The sequence below is a fragment of the Schistocerca gregaria genome, chromosome X, assembly GCF_023897955.1.
Source record: "Schistocerca gregaria isolate iqSchGreg1 chromosome X, iqSchGreg1.2, whole genome shotgun sequence".
NCBI classification, from domain to species: domain Eukaryota; kingdom Metazoa; phylum Arthropoda; class Insecta; order Orthoptera; family Acrididae; genus Schistocerca; species Schistocerca gregaria.
Genome location: NC_064931.1, coordinates 495,839,111 through 495,861,661, shown reverse-complemented (window position 1 = coordinate 495,861,661; position 22,551 = coordinate 495,839,111). Strand labels below are relative to the sequence as shown.

The 22,551-nt window shown below is 39.0% G+C and overlaps 1 protein-coding gene across 2 annotated transcripts in view; it reads left to right on the top strand.

The window, feature by feature from the left end:
• LOC126299411 (cyclin-dependent kinase 10) overlaps nucleotides 1-22,551 on the top strand; it is a 124,770-nt gene that overhangs the window by 61,381 nt on the left and 40,838 nt on the right. For both annotated transcript variants that reach the window (XM_049991305.1, XM_049991306.1), the window contains exon 2: nucleotides 12,021-12,137. In XM_049991305.1, the coding sequence (XP_049847262.1) occupies nucleotides 12,122-12,137 (16 nt within the window). In that variant the 5' untranslated portion in view covers nucleotides 12,021-12,121. The remainder of the gene's footprint in view (nucleotides 1-12,020; nucleotides 12,138-22,551) is intronic.

Below are 22,551 nucleotides of genomic sequence, written 5' to 3'. Positions count from 1 at the left end.
TGTTGTTGTAATGCATTGATGATTGAACCTGGTGAGGCTACTGTTGTTGAAATGGTGACTAAACGTCAGTGCGTTGCTCTCAGTGTTTCCAGTGAACTTAACATAATATACAGTGACAAAAGGTGCTTGTGGATCAAGCTTTGCTTGGGAATATAGAGATGTAAATGCAACAATATGAGACATTAGAAAGAACAGTGATATTATTATAAAACTTGTGAGTGTATTTGACAGTGAAGCTATAGGCTTGCACCGAAGAAGGAATGAAAATAATAGAAAACCAGGATTTAGACATCACACTTTACACATGGTTCATGTGAATATATACCCAAGAACAAACTATAAATGGCCCTTTGATTTGTGAAACACACTTGGAATTAAAAAGATAGAAGGCAGCAATACTGGTTTTAATACAACTACTGACTGTATTGTGTTTTTCCAGCCTAGGGATGGAATTGAGGAATTGGACATGTATGGTGAAAAATTTTACTAATATTCAGCAACTGAACATTTCTTGAAGGATGCTGTGATATGGCAGCTGAAGTTTTAGTTACTATCAAGGATATTACGGCAGCAAAAGGTTTGAATAAGCTCCTTCCTTCACAGGAGTCTATTATTGCACCTGAAGAGCCACGAAATAGCAGTTTGTTTTTAAACTGGTTTGGTTGATTAAATACTCTTCAGGACTTGAAGAAAGTGATCAGGAAAATATTCAGTATTGGCCCACATGTGATGTTGACATTGGCTTTCAAGTATTAACTGATGATGCAATAACTGCCAATGAGAAAGAGCCTAGTAATAATGATCATGCTGAAAACAGACTATCCAGTGAGGGACGTTCTCACTATCATGTGATGATTATAACGTAGTTACAAGAATGAGAAGACTGTGAGTCTGTCTTTAAAATGTTAGCGAAATGTAGTGGGGAAAAAATTAGCCTGGACTCTGAATCAAAAACAAATTGTGGATTTAGTTCCACAACAGTAGGCATGATGTAGTGGCCACGGAAACTAGGCTACATTGTTAGTTTGCTGTGTTATTTGTAGGTTGTGATACAAAATATATACTGTGTGTAAAAACATGTTACAGACTTGAGGGATTACTCTTGACACTAAAACATTACAAAATGTTCATACAAACATGGGTCCAAAAATCCTTTGTGGGGGAGGTATGAATGATGTATTATTCATGGCACAAAGATTATGCATTTACCAAACACATTTACATTTACAAAAAATTGTTCAAAGTTACCAACTCCTGATTCTTTGCATCTCCGGAGCCTGTGTTGCATACTTTGCTGTATGCTGTAATGAAACTCTTGGTAAGTTCAGTTCCTGCTTGGATCCATTTTGGATATGCTCTCTCAGAACATTAGCATTGGATGTAGGAATTGAATATGCTAAGAATTTTAAGGCAGGCCATGCTATGGATCACCCTCGATCAATCCACTGGTTATTGAGATACTGTCAAACTACATGTGTAACCTCAGGTGAAGTGCCATCATGCATAAACCACATTCATTGGATGATTTCTAGAGGTACATTAGCAAGAAAATGAATCAACTCGTGTCTCACAAGCTAGATATGTTTGTCCAGTATGATGGTGTGAAAATGAGATAATCGTGAAAGATTTCACCCCACATGTTGGGGCTGAACCTCTGTTGTTTTCTGCCTTGCCACACATCCTGAGGTTTTTTACGAGCCCAGATGTGATTGTTGTAATGTAAAAGAAAATGTCATGTGACTAGGGCCTCCTGTTGGGTAGACCATTCGCCGGGTGCTAGTCTTTCGATTTGACATCACTTCGGCGACTTGCGCGTCGATGGGGATGAAATGATGATTAGGACAACACAACACCCAGTCCCTGAGTGGAGAAAATCTCCGACCCAGCCGGGAATCAAACCGGGACCCTTAGGATTGACATTCTGTCGCACTGACCACTCAGCTACCAATGGTAGACTATTGTTGTGATGATTGGAGATCATGTCATGTGAAAGCCAGCCTCATGAGTGAATAAGATACATGCTAAGGAATTGCATGAACGTAGCACACACTTGGTGGAAAGCCTGCCTCATTTAATCCTTGCACATGTTGAAGGTGATACGGTTGCAGAAGATTTTCATGCATAATATTTCAGATCATCAAGTGATTGATGCCTACCCTTCTCACATTTCTTCTTGTACTAGTTGATAGTGTTTCATCCACAGTACAAAGAACTCATTCTTCAAACTCAAGTGTTCAAACATCATGTGGTCTTCCATCATCTGCAAGTGAGCCTGTTTCTTACAAGCATTGGTAGAATCATACAAACATTCTTATGTAAAGTAACTACCTCCCAAACTAATGGTCAGCATAAATCTGATGTGCTTCATCCACATTCCCATCTCCTAGACCATACATGTGTGTATCCTGAAATTTCAGACACTGACTACATTGTGATGATGTTTTGTTGTGGAAGTTACTGTAAAATAGAACAAATGACAATCAAACAAAACGAAATAGATGCCATTAGCAACTGTAAACAAGAATGTGAGTAAAAGAGCACATTTGAGGTAAATTATATGACCAGGAGTCATTACAGGGAATTCCTTTCATAACTCCATAACCAAAGGATTTTGGGACCCAAATTCGTATGTACTTTTTGTAAAGTTTTAGTATCAAGACTAAATAAGTTTTTGATACTTATTATGAATCCTGTATATGTACAGCTTTGTGTGTTAATGAGAGTTTCTTTCGATGTTTTCATAAATGATTGTTGTCCGAAAAATCAGTTATCCTAGCTTCCTCTGACTCCCACCTTGCCCCTGTCCGCAGTTGTTTGGGATAACTGATGACCTGCTGCAGTGGTCTGTGCTCACACACTGCTGTATGCTATCAAAGAGTTACACGGGATTATCCAGAAAGCAAAAGTGCAAGCCTAATAATAATGAAAGGAAAGGTATACTCTTAGATTCATAATTGATACCATTGCCATAATCTCTATTGTCAACAGGATGTGCACAAAATAACCACCATTGTGGAAAACATGCTTAGGAAGCATATTTTGAATTTTGTATAGATTCTAAGTCCCATTAAACTGAAGATTCATCTTTTGACAGGAAAGGTATCTTATTTTCTGGACAGTATTGCAATGAGCTATGGAACGTGGTCAGCTCACAACAGATCTGAGAGTTAGTCAATAGAAAAATGCAAGGCACGCTCACCATCAAAGCTATTGTCCCGTTTTTGCTTCTTTGAAGCATCACTGATTCTTGCGTCTTCTATGAAACATTACAAAAACTGGCTCACATTGTTAGAAAAACATCATGGAATATCATAACTGGGCATGACTGTATTACACATCATCTGCCCTTAAGCCACACATAACAAGGGAATGGCTTGCAATCCAGGTTGGAAAGTTATTTTACATCCTTCATGTCGTGCAGATTTCACATCAGATGCTTCTGAAGTTGAAGAAATACTTAGGGTTACCTCCTCCTCTTTGCCAAATCATGGAACAATCTTCCTCCACACCAATGCTTCTATGATGGTTTTTGAAAAGGGTCACTAGCCATGCAACTCTGTGCAAGTGATGTGAACAGTCTCATAATCTGATTGGTCACAAGATCCAACCATTGGATTAGAAACAATATACTGTGAATAGTCTCCACCTTAATTCCAAACTGGACATTTTCGTAATCTCAGAAACAGCAAATTTCAAGATCTTGGTTCATAAGTATGAGTGTCAAATAATCACACAGAATGAAATACTTTAGCTTCATAAAAAAAAATCATGTTTATTTTCACATTAACAGACTTCGCCAAGTTCATATCTTTTAATGAAGAACACACCATTTTGCTACTGGGTTCATAATAACAAAACGAAACAAAAACCCCACAACTTTATCTCTCATGGCAGCAAAATCTAGTCATCTACTTTTAAATAAAGTTGATAACCAACTCCTCAACTCTGGCTTTTGTCTCATAAAGTAATAATTCAATTGACATACTCTCTCCCCCTCCCTTTTACCACCAATTGGACTATGCAGTAATGTCCTGCCTCCTGACTGAACTCCACTAACTTATCAAGAAGTCTACAATACAGACAGCTTAAACAACAAATGTAATTCAAACCTTTACTTCCTTCTTTGATAACTCTCTTTGCCACTAAAAAATGTAGGCAGATATGCACTGCTAATAAGCAACCAATTTGGATAACTAATAGCATTAGAATATTATTTAGGAGCTGTATCATAATATGGAGGACAGTCAGGCACCACTTTCAGAATTTCACTGCAGACATTACTGCAAAATGCTGAAAAATGTCATCAAACATTCATTTCACCAAGAAAATAGAAAGCTCTCGGGCCAAAATTAAAACTATTGATCAGTTATGACAAGATATCAGAGCAAAATGTGGGTGCTTGACATATTACACCTCTCTTGTGAAAAACTGAAGTTTTTGGTGATCACACCAGAGCTGTGTGAAATATTTAGTAATCACTTTCTGTTAACAGGCTGCAAGTTAAATAAAAATTTTATTGGTGCAGTTAAATATACAGAACTCTTGAAAGCTTGTGTTCAGAGACAAATACACGGTTCAGTCACAGTAATGTGTCCACCTCTCAGAAGCCTAAATAACCATCTTTTGCAGTGGGATGTGCAGGAAGAGAGTCGATGAGGTAATGGAAGGTACTGATACGGATGTGGAGCCATGCTGACTCCAGTGCCATGGCAGCTGCACTATGTTTCTCAGTTGGGTTTAAATTCAGGAATTTGGTGGCCAGGGGAGTACAGTAAACTCATTCTGGTGCTCTTTGAACCATGCACATACAATACGAGTTGTGTGACATTTTGCATTGTCATGCTGGTAGATGCCATCATGCCAAGGTGAAAAGAAAAAAACTGCATTTAAGGATAGACATGGTCCCCAAGGATAAAAACATCTTGCATTGATCCATTGCGCCTTCCCAAATGATGAGGTCACCCAGAGAGTGCCTTGAAAACATTCACCAGATCATAAAATTACCTTCTCCAGCCTTGTCCCTTCCAATGATTGTTGCAGAACTATACACTAGAGATAAAAAATGAGCTCCATAACACACTTTAAAGTCACCAGCAAGTCCTGTGCTGTCATCCCCAAACTCGCCACCTCCATGTTCCCATAGGCTTGACCCGTGAGTCTCTGTAACAGCCCACTCATCACCTGAGTTTGTTGTTGCCTACATGTGGATTTAATTTGCTCAGAAAGGAAAGTGAGTACATGAGTTCACAAGTACATATAACTGTGGACTTGCACCACTCCCACAACATACACAACCATTTTGAAAGAAAGTTCTTCCATTAAGCTGTATATTATTACTTGTTTATTTCACGCAATCATAATTTCGGCTTTATAGCCATTCTCAACTGCAAGTTGAAATGTCACACAGTGTCTTATCTGTCTAAATGACAGAAGCACGCTATACCAGTATAACTACAGATCAGTTAGCAATGAATATTTTTCTTTTATACATACATTTATATAGATAATACTTTTTTGAAAACTGCTGTAAATTTATTTTAATATTTAATATCTATTTAGAGAATCTCCAACAATTACGTTGCCATATAAACACTGTTGAGGTGTTGCTGAATTTTTAATGGAAGTACCAGAAAACATGACATGAGGGTGAAGTTACATTTCTAAATGGTGATTAATTATTAAAATAAATTACAAAAATGAACTCAGTGTTGTCCCCTAAACACATGTTACCATGACCAAATGAATACAGAAACAGTGAACTTTTTGTCACGGGGATATAACAGTGATGTTGCTCTGAGCCCAGTTTTCATTTAACACAGCAGGAGCATTTTCTCATGATGAAGGTGGAATAAACAAGAATTCAACCATTTTGTTTGCATTGGATGAAATTTGTACACTTTTAATTTGAAGTATGGGTCATAGCATGAAACTTATTTCAGATATCATTCCTCCTCGAATGGAACATATTTGCAATTGTGTACTTTGCAGCAATTAGCTTTTGGCTTACACCCTGCACAGTCTCACAAAACACAGGTTCGTTAAAAGGCAATCTGATCCCGACAACCTATCATTTCATCTTGGCAGTGCTACTTTACAGCAGCAATATCTTTTACTAATCGTTCGTACTAACAATGTCACCAGTACCCTTACACTTCTGTATGGTTCAGTTCATCTATGGCCCATGGTGCAGCACAGTTTTCTCGGTGCCAGTTTTGGACAGAGCCATTTTGCCATGCACAGGATACTAACCACAGGGGCATACAAACAGTTTTCTGAATTAGCCGTTTTGAAAATGTTTCCACATTTTGCCTGAAAGTCAAAGATCATGCCTTATTGGATGTCAGGTAAATCACTCCATTTCCATGTTATGACAAAGACTTCACTGACACATTTCATGCACCCTCCACTGCTAGTATTACCATTTGCTATCTGTGAGTGGTCATGGCACGTTGATGTCGAACATAGGCTGTGGTCTCATTAATGTGAGTGGACTGTGTACGTCACATGCAGCTGCAGGAAACAAGAAAAGATGAAACTGAATGAATTATTAAATCATGTAAGACCAAAGACACCCATAAGTATGAGACGTTTTGAGTGGATTCATGGATATTAGTGCACCATATATTAGTTGTACTCAGTTGTCTGTGCAATATATTTTTGGGTACGGTCAGTTTCCTGTCAGTTTGAAACATTTAGGGAAATCACTTTATGAAAGGGTTGAAAAGGGAATCTAGACATTTAACAGTCAATCTCTGAGATACCGGTGTTTTCACAAAGTTTTTGAGAAAGCAGTGTGTAAGATGGTAATGGCATGTCTCAGTACACATAATTTGTTGTCACACTCACAGAATGTTATCAGGAAAGGAGTATCTTCAAAAAACTGAACTTATTCTTTTGAGTGTGATGCTTAAACAAAGCTAAATAATAGGTTGAGAACATAAGGTATTTTCTCGATTTTTGTTCTCATAGGAAACAATAAAGAATTTGATGGTGTGGACCATCCAGTATGTATACAGGAGTTGGAATGTTATGAGATTACAGAAAATGCTCAACAGTGATACACTTCCAGCAAAACTAAATAAAAAAAGTAATGGTTAAACTCCAAGTATACAAATCCAAGTTGAAAGGTTTCCTTGTGGCATACATATTCTTTTCTGAACAAGAGTTGCTCAGAGTAGTTCAGAACTTTTCCCTGTGACGTGTTGTTTGTATATAAGGGGAATTCATAAAGAAACAAACTGGAGTCTGTAATGCGCAAACCAGTGACAGGAGGGTAATATTGTGGTGTGTGTAACGAGGTGTGGTTCTGACCAGAGCATGGAACTTCACATCCTGCTGCTAGATGGCATGCTTGCATCTCAAGTGACTATACAGAGTTAGCAGCGGCATGTATCAGTCGTCCAACACGGCCAGTCGCATTACAAACAGTGACATGGAGGCATCAAAACAAGAGCAAAGAGGCGTTGGTCGTTTTCTGACAGTGGAAGGAGTAGGAGGAATGGACATTCATTGACAAATGTCACAAGTGTACGGTGAACACAGCGTATCCCATGCAAGGGTCAAGGTGTGGCACAAGCACTTCAGGGAAGAATGGGTGTCATTAACTGATGATGCACGGTCTGGAGCACCACAGTGCATTACCGATGACATTGTCCAGCTGGTGGATGCACTCATTAGCCAGGACTGCTGAGTGACAGTTAAAGCCATAGTCGCCCTGGTCGGATTTAGTGTCAGAAGTGTTCACACCATCATGAAGGAATGACTGGACATGCGCAAAGTGTGTGCCCAATGGGTGCCCCACAGTCTTCAACCACACTAGAAAGCATGTCGAGTGGCCCACTGTCTTGCTAATCTTCAGCACTATGCTTGGGAAGGAACACGTTCCTGACACGAGTGGTGGCCAGAGGTGAGTCATGGTGTCATCACTTCAAACCAGAATCAAAATGACAAAGTATCCAGTGGAAGCATCCAGGGTCACCTCCACCAAAAAAAGCCAAGGCCATCCACACGAGTGCTGAAAAGGTTATGCTGACATTCTTCTATGACCAAGATGGCCCCCTTCTGAGTCACTTCCTGCAGCATGGGACAGCAGTGAACTTTCAGAGTTACTCACAAACCTTGAGCACCCTTTGCCAAGCAATCAAATCAAAATGTCCAGGCAGTCTCATCCATGGGGTCATTCTGCTCCATGACAATGCAAAGCCTCATATGGCCAACACAGTCGCAGCACCCCTTCAGAAATTCAAATAGGAGGTTCTAGGCCACTCTCCATACAGTCCAAACCTCTCTCTCTCTCTGTGATTATGCCATTTTTGGTCCCCTTAAAAAGGCTCCGAGGGGCAAATAATTGACCTCGGATCACGATGTTCATCTGTACATGCAGAACTGGATAACATCACAGCCCCGGGAATTTTGTGAGATGGCCGTTCACCACCTTGTGTCACAGTGGGACAAGTGTCTCAACAGCCAGGGTCAATACTTCTAACATACAGGTACTGGTTTCTGTAATTATGCCTCCGGCTTGTTTCTTTTTGAACGTCCCATGGACTGTCTCATTTTTTTCTTGTTTTATCAATTCTTTAATTCTTTGTATATACAAGTTCTAATATGCATTCCATAAATTATGTGCTGACTCATACCATAGTCAAAGAGCATTGATCCACACGATCCCATCAAAATTGACAAATAAATAAATTTGCGTACTAAAGACCAGCAAAATTGCATGTAATGTCACAGGAAGATCATACACCACGTCAGTCAATCCACAAGCTTTCACTGAGGTACTCAGTGAATGTTGGGTACTCTGGCAACCTTCTAGAGAGCCATCTGGGAAAACTGATCTTTTCACCAATTTTTCGACAATGTGCTTTCCAACCATAATGAGCAAATATGTTAATGATGCAGGGGTCCTAGTCATAAATCACACTGTGGTTAAGAATTAGGCCTAGAAGCTACATTTCTATGCATGTTCATCCTCACAAAATTTAGAAAGTGTATACTTAAAATTTTATAGAAAGACAGGCAAAAAGTTACTAATTAATTTTATGAAAATTGCAGTATTTTAAATCTTTTCAAGAAGACTAGACTATCTGCCAAAGTGTCTTGACCATTGATGTACTAGGAGGGCTTCTCTCCAGTTTTTGTACAGATATTAACTGGATACAAATGGATTGAATGTTAAGTTTTGTTATTTTATTCACAGTTTTGCACTTTGGTTGAGCAATAGTGTTGGACAATAATCCTTTTGAAAACTTGTACTTATAATTAATACCAGTGGAAGTGTGTCATTGACTAATGTGTATAAGCTTGTCATATCATTGTTTCACTAGTACTTAGGAATATTTTGAGGACAGAGCCTTGGACACGAGTCCTTTGGAAAATGAATGTACTTCTGGCGTTAGACAGTGTGGCATCAAAGTGTTCAAGGCTTTTGCTGACTATATGAATCACATCTATTTTGGTATTAAATTTATTACGAAAATGGTGATGGGTGACATGCATGCATCCATGACTTTCTGCTGTTATAACCACATGATGGTTGAGCTAATTGTTTTATGAGATGCACCCACATTGAACTATAACACAGCGGAACACTGATCTCTCCATAGTTTTGATCACTCTTGTGCAAAGAGTGAATCAACTCAAATGCAAAAAATCTATTGTCCAAGCTGAAGTTTATACATGAGGTTAGATAAAATGCTGTTTTGAGTTAGGCCTATTGAAATTGACTCGTCTAGCTAATTAGGACTGAAACCTGTAGAGTGACAGTAGAGAAAGATTTTTTTATTGATTTATTTTCTCCAGTTTTTTTGGTGCGATGTCCAGCAAGACTGAATAGGTGTGATGGAAACACACAATGAGACTTCTTATCTGTCTGTGTCCTAAAATTAAGGATCAGTTATGTCTGTCTGGAGATATCAGCTCAAAATCCTAGATGTGTATAACATTCCATTTGAATGTGGGCCTGATTGTGTCTTTCAAAGGACAATATGCAGAATACTTCTGCACTAAGATGATATAGGCAGTGTAAGAAATTAAACACTACAGAACATAGATTCTTGCGATGCAACTTTCTAATGTAAAATGTGATGTTATACAATTTGATTACATGAAGTTCTTATACACAGTTCAAGTTATTGAAAATCTTTGATTAAAGGAACAGTTGCCATTTGTGTTTGGCAGCTTTTGCCTTTTATAACAGATGTTAATGGTATTAGCAGTGGACAATCCCATGTATTTCTAAAGCCATTTTAGTTGGCTTTAGTAACATCTACAATATCAATACCTAATTTATTTATTGCTATGAAATACATTTAAGCAGTCAGACTTCGTGCCCTCATTGATGTTGATGGAAGTCGCTACTGAAACTTTGACATGGGCAATCTGCTGTGAATAATGCTGTTACAATAAAAAGAACATTGGTGTGGTATTTCAATTTGTCACTTTCAAAAATGGGTTCATGTGGTCCTTTTTGTACAGCTGTAATTAAGTCAAAATTGTTTACTATACTTTGTCTTGCATATTACTTGATTTTTGGTATGATTGTTTACATTATAATGGAATTGTTATAGATCATTACTGTTATATTGCAATATCAGATAGAATTTTCATGGTTCGATGTGGATTTCATTATGTGCTCTTAAATTCTGAAAATAAATGAGTCTGATGCTTCTCAGCAGGCTTTACAAACAATTTCATGAATATTCAGCTTCAGGGTGAAGTTATTGTTCATGACACAAAGCTGTATGCAATCCTAAAGTGACTGCTGCTGATATGATGTGACTGACAAGACTAATTTACTTATCTGATCTGATTTCCAAAGTGTCATTGTGCCTATTTGGTAAATGTTTTCATTAGACAAAATATGCATTATGCACACACACACACACACACACACACACACACACGTCTATTATTTATTGAGACTGATTTGCTGTTGACTTCTGGTGCTAACAGCATGTCTTGTTGTTTTCTTGCAGCTGTTACCCATTTACTAACACACAAATTAGCATGAGAACCACCTGCTTACTGCTATTAAACATGTGCATACCAATGCAATTTAACTTTCAATAGTTTTCCTATAAAAACAGACACCTCAGATCTCTGATATGCCTTGTACTTGCCACTCCAAGATTTATGTTTTACTTCAATTTCAATATACACACAGGAATTTAGCTACAAATGAATCATCATATTCTCCATGCCATGTATATCCATACTTTCTCTGTCTTGGGCTTTGATACAGCCTTGCAATAACAAATAGCTACTTCCTCTTTACTTGAAATCTTGAAGTAATGGATTACCAGAACCTGATATTCATTTGAATATCTGTGTTCCATTAGGATGCTCATTACTCACCAGCATTTTTGGTACAATTATACAGTGGCAAGTTAAAATTGTTTACTTAAAAACATTACCATGATTACTGTAATTGTAATTAAATGTCTGAGTATTGAACCATAGTATTTGATACATTAAGGACACATAGTTTGTTCTACTGGAATTATCATTGATTTGTTATCTGCTTGCTTGTAAATACATCATTACTGTGCTCCACAGTATTGTATATGAACTGAAGGTGGATAATTTCACAAGACTTAATACTAGGATTGCATTAATATTAACAAAATAACAGTGCCCTACACCTGAATGTTGTGGTGGGAAAAAACATAGTGATTTACAAAGATTGATCATGTAGGATGTTGTACACCCTTGCCCATTTCTAAGCTGGGAACAGCTTCATCCAGTATGCTGAAAGGAGGCATGCAGTTAATTGTGTAATCCAAAATAAGGCACTATTTGACACTTTTACACGCAGTAAACATTTCCAGAGGGAAATGTCATCTTAATTGTCAGAAAAACAGGACCAACCTGTACAGCCACTAAGGCAAATTAATAACAGTACCACATAAATAAACAAATCTAATTTTGTATAAAATTGTATAAATTAAATAATCCATTGTTTTTTCAAATTTGTTAACTCTGTTGCATACTCAGTCATATATTTTGTAAAATTTCAGGTTCATTTGATTAAGTGGAAATAAACAGCTTTGAACTGGCGGAAAACGTGGAATTGCTGCCTGAGTCGGAAGAAGTGACTCAGCCAGATGTTCAGATTCAGATGGAGCCGGAAATAAGTAATTATTTATTCTATCTTTCCTGAGACGTTTTCTAAAATATGTCTTGTTCAATTCTGGATAAGGAAATGGGAAAAAATACCTAACCAATTAAGATAAACCAGAAGTAATTAGTTACTGTTTTAAAGAATCACGAGCTGTCAAGATCATTGTGTGATTCATCTTATAGTACCTGGGTCATTCATTAGAAGGGTAGTTGAGCAAGAGCCAGTGGCATGATACATTCAAATTCTTTGATTCTGCTCATAAAATAATCTTAATAATTATTATATATTTGTACGATCCATGATTTTTCTTTGCATGAAAGCAAAAATGGAAGCAGATTGAAACTTTTTCTGAATCCTGTAGAATATTGTTTTTCAGAAGAGCACCAGTAGTTTTTTGGTGGGAAAAGGCCACCATCAATTCGTGGAATAGGTGTGGCCAGCTTCTGTAAGAAGGAGTAGGTAACAGCTACCAGATCACAAACTTCAAGTCAGATGCATGTCTTAATCGTGTAATAGAGAACATAGTTTCTTTGTGTAATGATTTTAAAAAGAGAGATAAGGTTCTGTCGGTAGGTGGGGCAGTGGTTGGTATTCAGGAATATGACAGGAACACTCATTTGAAGCAAAAAATTGTAGTAGGCATGGGCTCTAAAGTGCGTACCTTAAGAACTATGAGCACTTGTTCATCTTCACTGCTGTGGAAAACGACTCTTCTACTGAACAAGTACTCGTAGCTTGTAAGGTGTACATTTTAGCGCCCATGTTTACTAGACAATTTTTTTCTTGTTTTGGTCCAAACTAACTCCTCCCAAAATATGGAAACCAAAGAGCTTGCAGTAGAAGAGATTTGTTTCACATTACCGAAGATGAAGTAGTTCTCACAGCTCTTAAGGTCTGCAGCGTATGTTTACTAGACTTTTTCATTTCAAATTATTGTTCCTGTCATATCCATGAATATTGACCATTCCTTGTGGGACACCCTGTGTTAGTAGGGTCAGGGGTGTAGTATTCAGAGTGACGTGGTAAAGATAGCTAGAGTAATGATCTATGTATATATTTGTTCTTGTTTTGATGCATTATTATCAGCCCCATTGGGACAGCTTTGTGAGGCAGGATAACATGGAGTAAGTTCAGCTCTTCTCGTTGTTGTATGGCCAATCACAGATTCGGTTGTTGTTGATGGGGTTTTTTGAAGTCGTGATCTAGATCTCAACAGGGAAGTGAAGGAAAAATTGGCCAAGTTGATACTATCCTAATATTTAAAGGGACACTGTGAAGTGTAATATTGCTGCAGTCTGTGGTGTGAGGGCAGCAAGATTTTAAGAAAAAATCCAGATCTAAAGCTATCCGTCTTTAAGGAAATTAAGGTAACTGAAAATTTTGTGTCTGGAATATGTGAAGATAAAATAGAGGTTAAAGTTAACTTATTGCAGCAAAATGTTAGGTGGTTAAAATGATGTAACTGAAGTTGTGATTTGTTTAGATAAACTGCATCGTATAAATCATGCTGTGTAGTATGTATTTCTGAACTTAATTTGACCACTGAAATGGAAATGCTGAATATACATTGATAATAACTTAACATCTAGGTATTGCTAGTCAAGTATGGAAAAAGTAGAAGTTACCACAAATTTTGAAAAGGTATAAGCATACAAAAACATGTATATCCTTACATTTTACAGTGTTCAGCATTAATCACCATATGCAGGGCTCCATTGGGTAGTTTTGTGTTATTCATAATAGAACTTGATGCATTATTAAACATTTTAACTTGAAATTGAATGAGGTAATACTACATGGTTATTTAAACTTAAATTTTTTAGACCATATTTATTCTAGAAATTTTTTTCATTTCATATGCTGTCACATAGTCAGAAGGAAGTTAAAAAATAGTTGTAGTAATGGAAGTTATGGAAATCAAAAAGTAAGTGAAACTGAAGAAAGGCAACCAAGTACCCACAGCTGATTGGTGTGGGTTGCATGGACACATCTAACAGTACAGAGACTGAAATTGCTTTTGAACTACCACCCAGATGTGCACATATTTTCCTGATGTTAGAAGCTAGTGAAGTGTCTATGCAACTGTGTCTGACAGTATTACACACATCAATCTATAGTAGGTAAGTGATTGCCTTTCTTCATTTTTGTTTATTAAAATTAATAGATGATTTAACTCAACATCAAGGAACAATGATGATAACAGGATTAAATCACATTACAAGTAGTTTTATAAAACTCTTAAGTGAACTCACCAGTGTGTCAAAATGTTAGTGATTTCTTGAAAGGGAGAAAGGCTGTACCAACAAAAAGATAAGAATTATTTGGAGCATAGTAAAAAAATTGAGCTAGAAAGACCGATTAGGAATATTAGAATTTCTGTGTAGGCAAACAATGAGCTGATCAAATATAGCCCCCCAAATTGGAAACACTTTAACTCATTCCAGTCAAGCCACAGCGACTGCACCAATCTCCCAGAAAGCACATGCTTTCTCAACTCCTTTGTAAGGGTCCTTCTTGTCTTATGAAGAAGAAATGCAAAACTTTTTTATTGAAATGTATACCATCATCCTTTATCTCAACATCTATTTAACTTATTTTGAAATTCACCACATATTTATAGAATAGTTATAGTTTGAAAATTAGAAAATACGAGAGTAGAAAAATGGTTGTAAATGCAGCACATAAGAATTTATTACAAAAGAAATGCGCAAAACTAGTTTATTGAATTCATATACCTGTTTCAACTGAGTGAAATTTGCCTTTATGTGACATTGCTTGAAACAGTCAGGTAGACACAATCCTACTTCACATTCATCACTCTCTTCTCACTCGTTTGCTAATACTAGGTGCACCTTTCTCAGAACAAACAATACAGTATCTTGAAGCATACTTTTTGCTTGTTCTCAGTGGGACATGAGTGAGGAAATGTTTCCTTTTCAATAAAATCTTCATCTACTTTCTTGAGAATTTGTTTTCCCAGGTTTGCTGTGAAGGTAAATAAGATTGTTTGTTTCTGAGACACAGGCCCAAAAAAAATATAGGAATTGACTGCACACATCATAAGCACACAAAAAAGTATCTTCTTCAGCAATTTCATTGTTCATCGTTGAAGATAATAGTAGGTCTCCAACTAATCTCTGTGTTCAACACTAGTTTTATTTCTTTTATGTAATCAAGTATAAGATCAGTCTTCAGCTTTTCTCCCAATCTGACTGTGGATTTTGTGTTTGTGACACTAATTGTCATGCTCTGTTTTGTAGATAGAGCAAACGATCCATAGCATCCTTCCAGTGCAGTGTTAGCATTGATTTGTTTTCTCTTGAGTACCATTTGATATCTTCTTACTTTATTCGGTTGGAATCCTGTGGCAGCCCTCTTGTGTTCTTCATTACTGCACCGACAGCACATACGCGCAAGCATCAAACAACAAAACTGGTCCATGTGCAATATACAGTCCTTATGTAGATAATTGTTGCATGAACAAAGGGCTAATGAATCTGCAGTATAATATTTTTCTCCTGCAGTAGTATATATTCACAATACAAAATGTAGCCTGTTGTAGAATCACCAAGAATGACAAACCTAATACCATACCTGTTTCGCTTGTTCTTGATGTATGTACTCTAACTTGAATTCCTCCTATAAAAGGACATAAATGTTCATCAGCTGTCAGAGTGTCGTCAGAATGAAGCTTCCCTTGTTTTCATTATAAAGTTGTCATAAAGATGTCGAATTTTGTGTAAAGGATCATGGGTTTGTTGGCCCCAGTGTATGTAATTGTCATTTATTATTGACACAAAGCATAAAGTAAATTGACCTAAATCTGTCTCTCTTTATGATTTTCCTGGTAAACATTAGCTTATTGCTCCAGTAGTCCCTAATATTTGTTTTGTGCACAAGGCACATGCGAGTAATTATAGCAAACAACTGATACATCTCGTATAGCTTCACAGCAGACCGATCGGCCCAAACAGACCTAGGAGCTATTTATTTTACCTCTGCAATTTAGAAACAGTTGATCCTGCATAGCCATTTGCTTCAGTTTCTTATTTTATTTTATTTTTTTATTTTTTATATCATCTTACTCCCATCAGTAAACAGCCTCCAAACTCAAATTCCGTGCTTTCAGCATCCAGAGGTGCCAAAAAATTACTTACACCTTCAAAGACATGTAATAGATGTTGAACATTATCATTTATCCAGGCAATGAAATTGCTTTGAAACTCCTGCCATTGTGGTATGCCTCATTGAATGAGAGCTTTGCATACTTCTAATTCATCTGATGACTCTTTTCCATTTTCAGAACACTCATTGTTACCTTCAAACTATAGGATGCAAGTCAGTAAAGCTACTGTTAATGGAATTGTGATAACTATTTACACTGTCTGATATTTATGAAATTACAATGAAATCCAGACCTTTGTAGCTGGTTTCAGGTGTTGATAAATATCGATGGAGACAGTTGAAAATGTGTGCCCCTACCTGGACTCAAACCCAGGTTCTCCTGCATACATGGCAGACACTCTATCTGACTGAGCCATTGAGGACACAGAAGATAGTGTGACTGCAGGGACTTATCTCTGGCATGCTCCCCGTGAGACCCACATTTCCAACTTATTGTCCATACACTATGTTTGTAGTGCTTTTGCCCACTGTACTCATTACTCGTGGCAGTCAATCTACCGAATCCCGTAAGAGTTTGAGCCATGTAAGTGCATCCGCACTGCAGGAGATCATTGGCCGGTAAGCCTCATGTATGAGGTATTTCCACAAAGTAAGTTCTGTTTGGTTATATTAAACAAACGTGTACAGATACAGAAAAAATAGTTATTGTACAAAAATCTACAACTGTTAAACTACTTTTCTACAAAGTTTGTGAAATGTTGTAGGCACTTGTCATAGCATGGCACAAGTTTTTGTATGCTTTCTTCATAGAAGGTTGCCGCCTGTGTATTCAACTATGTGGTAACATGTTCTTTCAGCTTGTCATCATCATTGAAGTGTTGACCACCAAGAACAGACTTTAGATGTATGAAGAGATGAAAGTCGCTAGGTGAGGCCCGGGCTGTACAGAGGATAATCAAACGTGTCCCTGTGAAATACCCGTAAGAGTTGTTTGGTCACATTTGCCATGTGAGATCGTGAATTATTGTGGAAAAAACACCATCTTGTGACAGTAATCCTTGGTGCTTGTTCTGTATTGAGCGGTGCAAGTTCTTAATGGTCTCGCAGTAACCATGTGCACTGATTGTGTGGCCTCATCATAAGAAATCAATCAGCAAAATGCCTTTTCTGTCCCAAAAAAATGGTGCACATGACTTTTTGAGGTGTCATGATTTGCTTAGGCTTAACCTCTGTTGGGGATGAAGTATGCCTCCATTCCATAGATTGCCGTTTTGTTTCAGGGGTGTTGTACGATACCCCAAGTATCATCCCTCGTGACTATCCGAGAAAGAAAACCATCGCCTTCTTCATTGCAGTGTGTCAAAAACTGAAGTCCACTGCCCATCTGTTATTTTTTGTGTTGATCAGTAAAAATTTTGGGTACACAACATGACCAAAGTTTTCGAAATTTCAGTTTTTCAGAAACAATTTCATGAATCTAATCATGAGATTTGTGGAACTTCCGTAGAAAGAGCACTAAGTGTAAACTTACGATTGTGCTTAATCTTCTCTTCAATTGTGTGAACCAGTTCATGAGTAACCATAGATGGGCGACCACTTTGTTCTTCATCATGCACTTGATCGCATCCTTCATTGAACAGCCTGACCCATCTTCTAACCACTGAATCACTCATAGCATTTTGTCCATAAACCTTGCAGATTTGCCAATGCATTTCCTTTGGTTTAACTTACTTTGCATTTAGAAAATGAATCACAGATCTGATTTCACACACGGAGGCATTTTCAATTACAGCTGATGTTATAAAGAAGCACTACAAAGCACACGTCAGCAGCAGCGATCTGAAAATGGTGTATGTGTCTTCTCCTTGAGTCAGAGTAACTGACACGCATGCTTGAAACTGTGATCGTAGTGCTGCTGCGGATAGAAATTGAAATGGAACTTACTTTGTGGACAATCTCGTTTATGAATATGCTGTCCGAAAGAACAGCTCTTGAAGAATGAATTTGCAGTGAAATCCAGACCTTTTTAGCTGCTTACAGGCATTGATTTCTGATCCAGATTCTTTGAGAATCCTCAGAATTTCATCCCCCCCTCCCCATTTCTCAACAAACTTTTGTGATCAAGGCAACCACAGGTATACACTGCAACAGTGAAAGAATGGGAAAAAATCATGCCTGTAATATGTTTTTCAAGTCACGTTGCATTTTGTGGAAGCAGGAACATCCACCTAATAGTTCCCTGAAGTGCTACAAGAGTGAACGACTTTTTTAAAGCCATCACTTCTCTGAAATAATTTGCTGCATCGTGAAGTAACAATCAGGAAAGCCATGCTTGGAGATTCTCTGAGCACTGATTGTTAGGGAAATCACAACTACAAGCACTGGCTAGACTGGGTTAAGAGTTATTTTAGAAGATAATTTAGGTTTGAGCACTAACTGTAAGAAAAATGTTCCAAAAAATGAACACTTGGTGTAACAGAACAGTCTGTGGCATACAGACTGATTTCCAAAAAAACTCTCAACTTCACAGGGTTCATTTATCACAGCATATGATACACTGGAATCACTAAATAAGAAATTATTACCATTGTGAAGATTTTAACTGTGTGAATCATGGTATACATGTGCAAAAGTTAAAATACAGTGAAATTATTATATTAACTGCATGACAAAAAGTGTTGCGAATCGGTTCCATGTTCTTACTTATTTATTATATGGATATACATACACAATTCACAGCAGTATTTACACAAAGTACGAATACATGCTGAAAAGTAATACCTCCCAATTTTTATATGAAAATTTGGAAAGCTTTTTAAATAAAGTAAATGTTATTAACATTCTACATCTTTGTTCTTCATGTGTACATATCTGTTTCTCAACATTATCACCCTGGCGATGATTGCATTTCTTGCAATGAGAGATCAATTTGTTGATACCAACACTGAAGGAGGTCAGCATTCCATCTCATGGGGGCGTCATGTTGCTCATACAGAATGACATTCATAGTCAACGCATCTACGTGTGTACCCATCTTCAAGTTGTTGCAGTTCGCCTTTTCCTCCCTCACCTGACTTTTTCCTTCTGTACCATTTATGTCCCTCCGTCATTTGATGTCACTAGGGCAGACTTCCTTCAGCTTATTGGCCATCTACCTCCCCCATTTCTGCTACTCGATGACTAGGGTGCATCATCCTCATTAGGGTTCTTGCAGAACATGCCAGGAATGGATGACCTCAGCAGTTTGGTCCCATAGTCCTTACCACAAACTTCCAATTTCCAGAACTGGTGAGAGAGGTGTGCTCTTTGCGGACCTTCTTAATCAACTTAATGTCTGCTGCCGTAACACTGGAGCCCCCACGTTCCTTTCCGACTCCTCACACACCTATTCCCATTTGGACATATCCTTCTGCACTGTCCAGCTTGCCCATCGTCTTGAGTGGTCCCCTCTTTGTCAGACCTATACGAGTGACCATTTCCCATGTGCTGTCCATTTGCTGACGCCTACCCCACCTCTGTACACACCCAAATGGCAGCGTACTAAGGCTTACTGGCAGCTTTACTCATCTCTGGCAATCTTCAGATAACAAGATTTCCTCAGTTGTGATGACCTGGTGGAATATCTCACAAATGTTATCCATACTGCTGCAGAACGTTCCATTCCCCGCACTTCCTCTTTACCACATTGTGTCCCAGTCCCTTGGCGGACTGAGGCATGCCGCAATACAATTCACGTGTGGAGATGTGCTCTCCATGTTTTTAACCGCCAACCTACAGCGGTAAACTGCATATGTTATAAACAGATGCGCACAAAGTGTCGTCACATTCTTTGGGATAGCAAAAAAAAGCTAGCTTGATTTCATTCACTTGATCTTTCAACAGTTCCACCCCTTCCTCTGGTGTGTGGGCCATCCTCCAACGGCTCTCTGGGACCAAGATCCATTCACCAATTTCCAGCCTGATAGTAGCAGATGATGTCGTTGTGGACCCTATTGCTATCTCCAACACCTTGGGCCGCTATTCTGCAGAAATTTTGAGCTCGTTCCACTATCACCCTGCCTTCCTCCAACTGAAATGAGTGTAGGAGACTCAGGCAATTTCCTTCTCTTCTCAGAATCATGAGTGCTATAATGCCGCCTTTACTATGAGGAAGCTAGATCATGCTTGCAGTTCATCCAGATCCTCTGCCCTAGGGCCAGACGCTGTCCACAGTCAGATGTTGCAGAACCTCTCTCTTGCAGGCAAGCGTTTTCTGCTTAATACATTCAACTGCATCTGGACAGAGGGCACATTTCCTGGACTTTGGCTTGAAGCCACCGTCATACCCATACCTCAACCCGGTGAGGACAGCAACCTTCCTTCTAGCTACCGATCCATCTCTCTCATCAGTTGTGTTTGCAAGGTGATGGAACATATGATTCATGCCCAGCTGGTATGGTGGCTTGAGTCTCGCAATTTACTAACGGCTGCCTTTCTGCAGTTGACTATCTCATTACTTTGTCCACCCATGTTATGAATGGATTTCTGCGGAAATATTAGACTGTGGCCGTGTTTTTCAATTTGGAGAAAGCCTGCAACTCGTGCTGGAGAACTAGTATCCTTCGTACTCTTTACACGTGGTTCTGCCTTGTTGGACAAAATTATCCAGGAAACCGGTGTGCCTCAGGCTTCCTTCCTGAGCGTCATCCTCTTTGTTATTGCCTTTAACCCTATAATGGCCTGTCTCCAACTAGGCATCTCTTTCTCCCTTTTTGTTGACAATTTTGCCATCCATTGCAGTTCTCCACTGACCTGTCTCATTGAGCGGCGTCTTCAGCAATGTCTTGATTGTCGTCACTCCTGCAGCATCAACAGTGGCTTTCATTTCTCCACTGACAAAACCGTCTGTCTGAATTTCAGGCACTGCAATTGGTTTCTCCCACCATCTGTACATCTTGGACTTGTTGCTCTTCCATTCGTTTAAACTACGAAATTCCTGCAGCTCATGTTCAATAGGAAACTGTCTTGGTCCTCCCATGTGTCTTACCTGGCATCTCACTGTATGTGATCACTCAATGTCCTGCGTGTTCTCAATGGTACTTCTAAGGGCGCAGATCGAACAACCCTCCTCTGTTTGTACTGGTCCCTTGTCCCTTCAAAACTAGTCTATGGGTGCTTTGTTTATGAGTCTGCACATCCACCCCTCTTATATCGTCTCAACACTATTCACCATTGTGGCATCCATTTGGCCATTGGCACCTTTTACTCTAGCCCGGTTGAGTGTCTGTATGTTGAAGTTGCTGAACTACTGCTGTCCTACCGCTGTGACTTTCTCCTCAGAAGGTATGCATGCCGTTTGTCTTCCACGCGTGGCCACCCATCCTATGTCTCCTTCTTCGATGATTCCTATGATCGCCAGTATGGGGCGCATCCCTCCTCTCTGTTACCTCCTGGAGTCTGCTTTCGACACTTGCTCTGTCAGCTTAACTTCACACTACATGCAACTTTCCCGATGTGTGTACCCTTCACCACCTTGTCTTCATGAAGCGGCCCATGTTAACCTTGGCCCTCATTCGCTTCGTAAGGACACTACTCCAGCCTTGCTCAGTCGCCTTCAATTTCACGACCTTTACATGGATCTTCATGATAGTACCTTGGTGTACACTGGTGGCTCTCAGACAGATCATGGTGTCGGGTGTGCCTTCGTCATTGGCACCCACGTCCTTTGATATTGGCTTCCGGCACACTGTTCCCTATTTACAGCTAAGCTCTTTGCCCTGCATCGGACCACAGAGTACATCTGGCGACACAGACTTTTCAATTGTGTTCTCTGCTCAGACTCTCAGTGCCCTTCAAAGGCTATGTGCGCTGTACCCTGCCCATCCCTTAGTGGAACGGGTCCTGGAAAACTGTCACTTGCTCACTCTTGGTGGAACCACTCTGATGTTTACATGGATTCCTGATCATGCCAGTGTGCCAGGAAATCGGGCTGGTGACACTGCTGCCAAGGGTGCAGTCCTCATACCTCAGCCCATTAGTTCCTATATTCCTTCCAATGATCTCTGTGTTGCCGCCTGTCAGAAGTGGGTGTCCCTTTGGCATCGCCATTGGTCCTCCCTTCATGTGAATAAGCTCTGGATTATTAAGCCTCTCACAGTGGCTTGAACGACCTCCTCTCCGCCCTCCCACAGGGAGGAAGTCATTTTAACTCATTTGCCTAATGGGCAGTGCCTTTTTAGCCATTGTCTTTTTGTAAGTGTTGGTTCCCCACCGCTTTGTATGCATTGCGCCCAAATTTTAAATGTCTGCCACGTCATTACGGA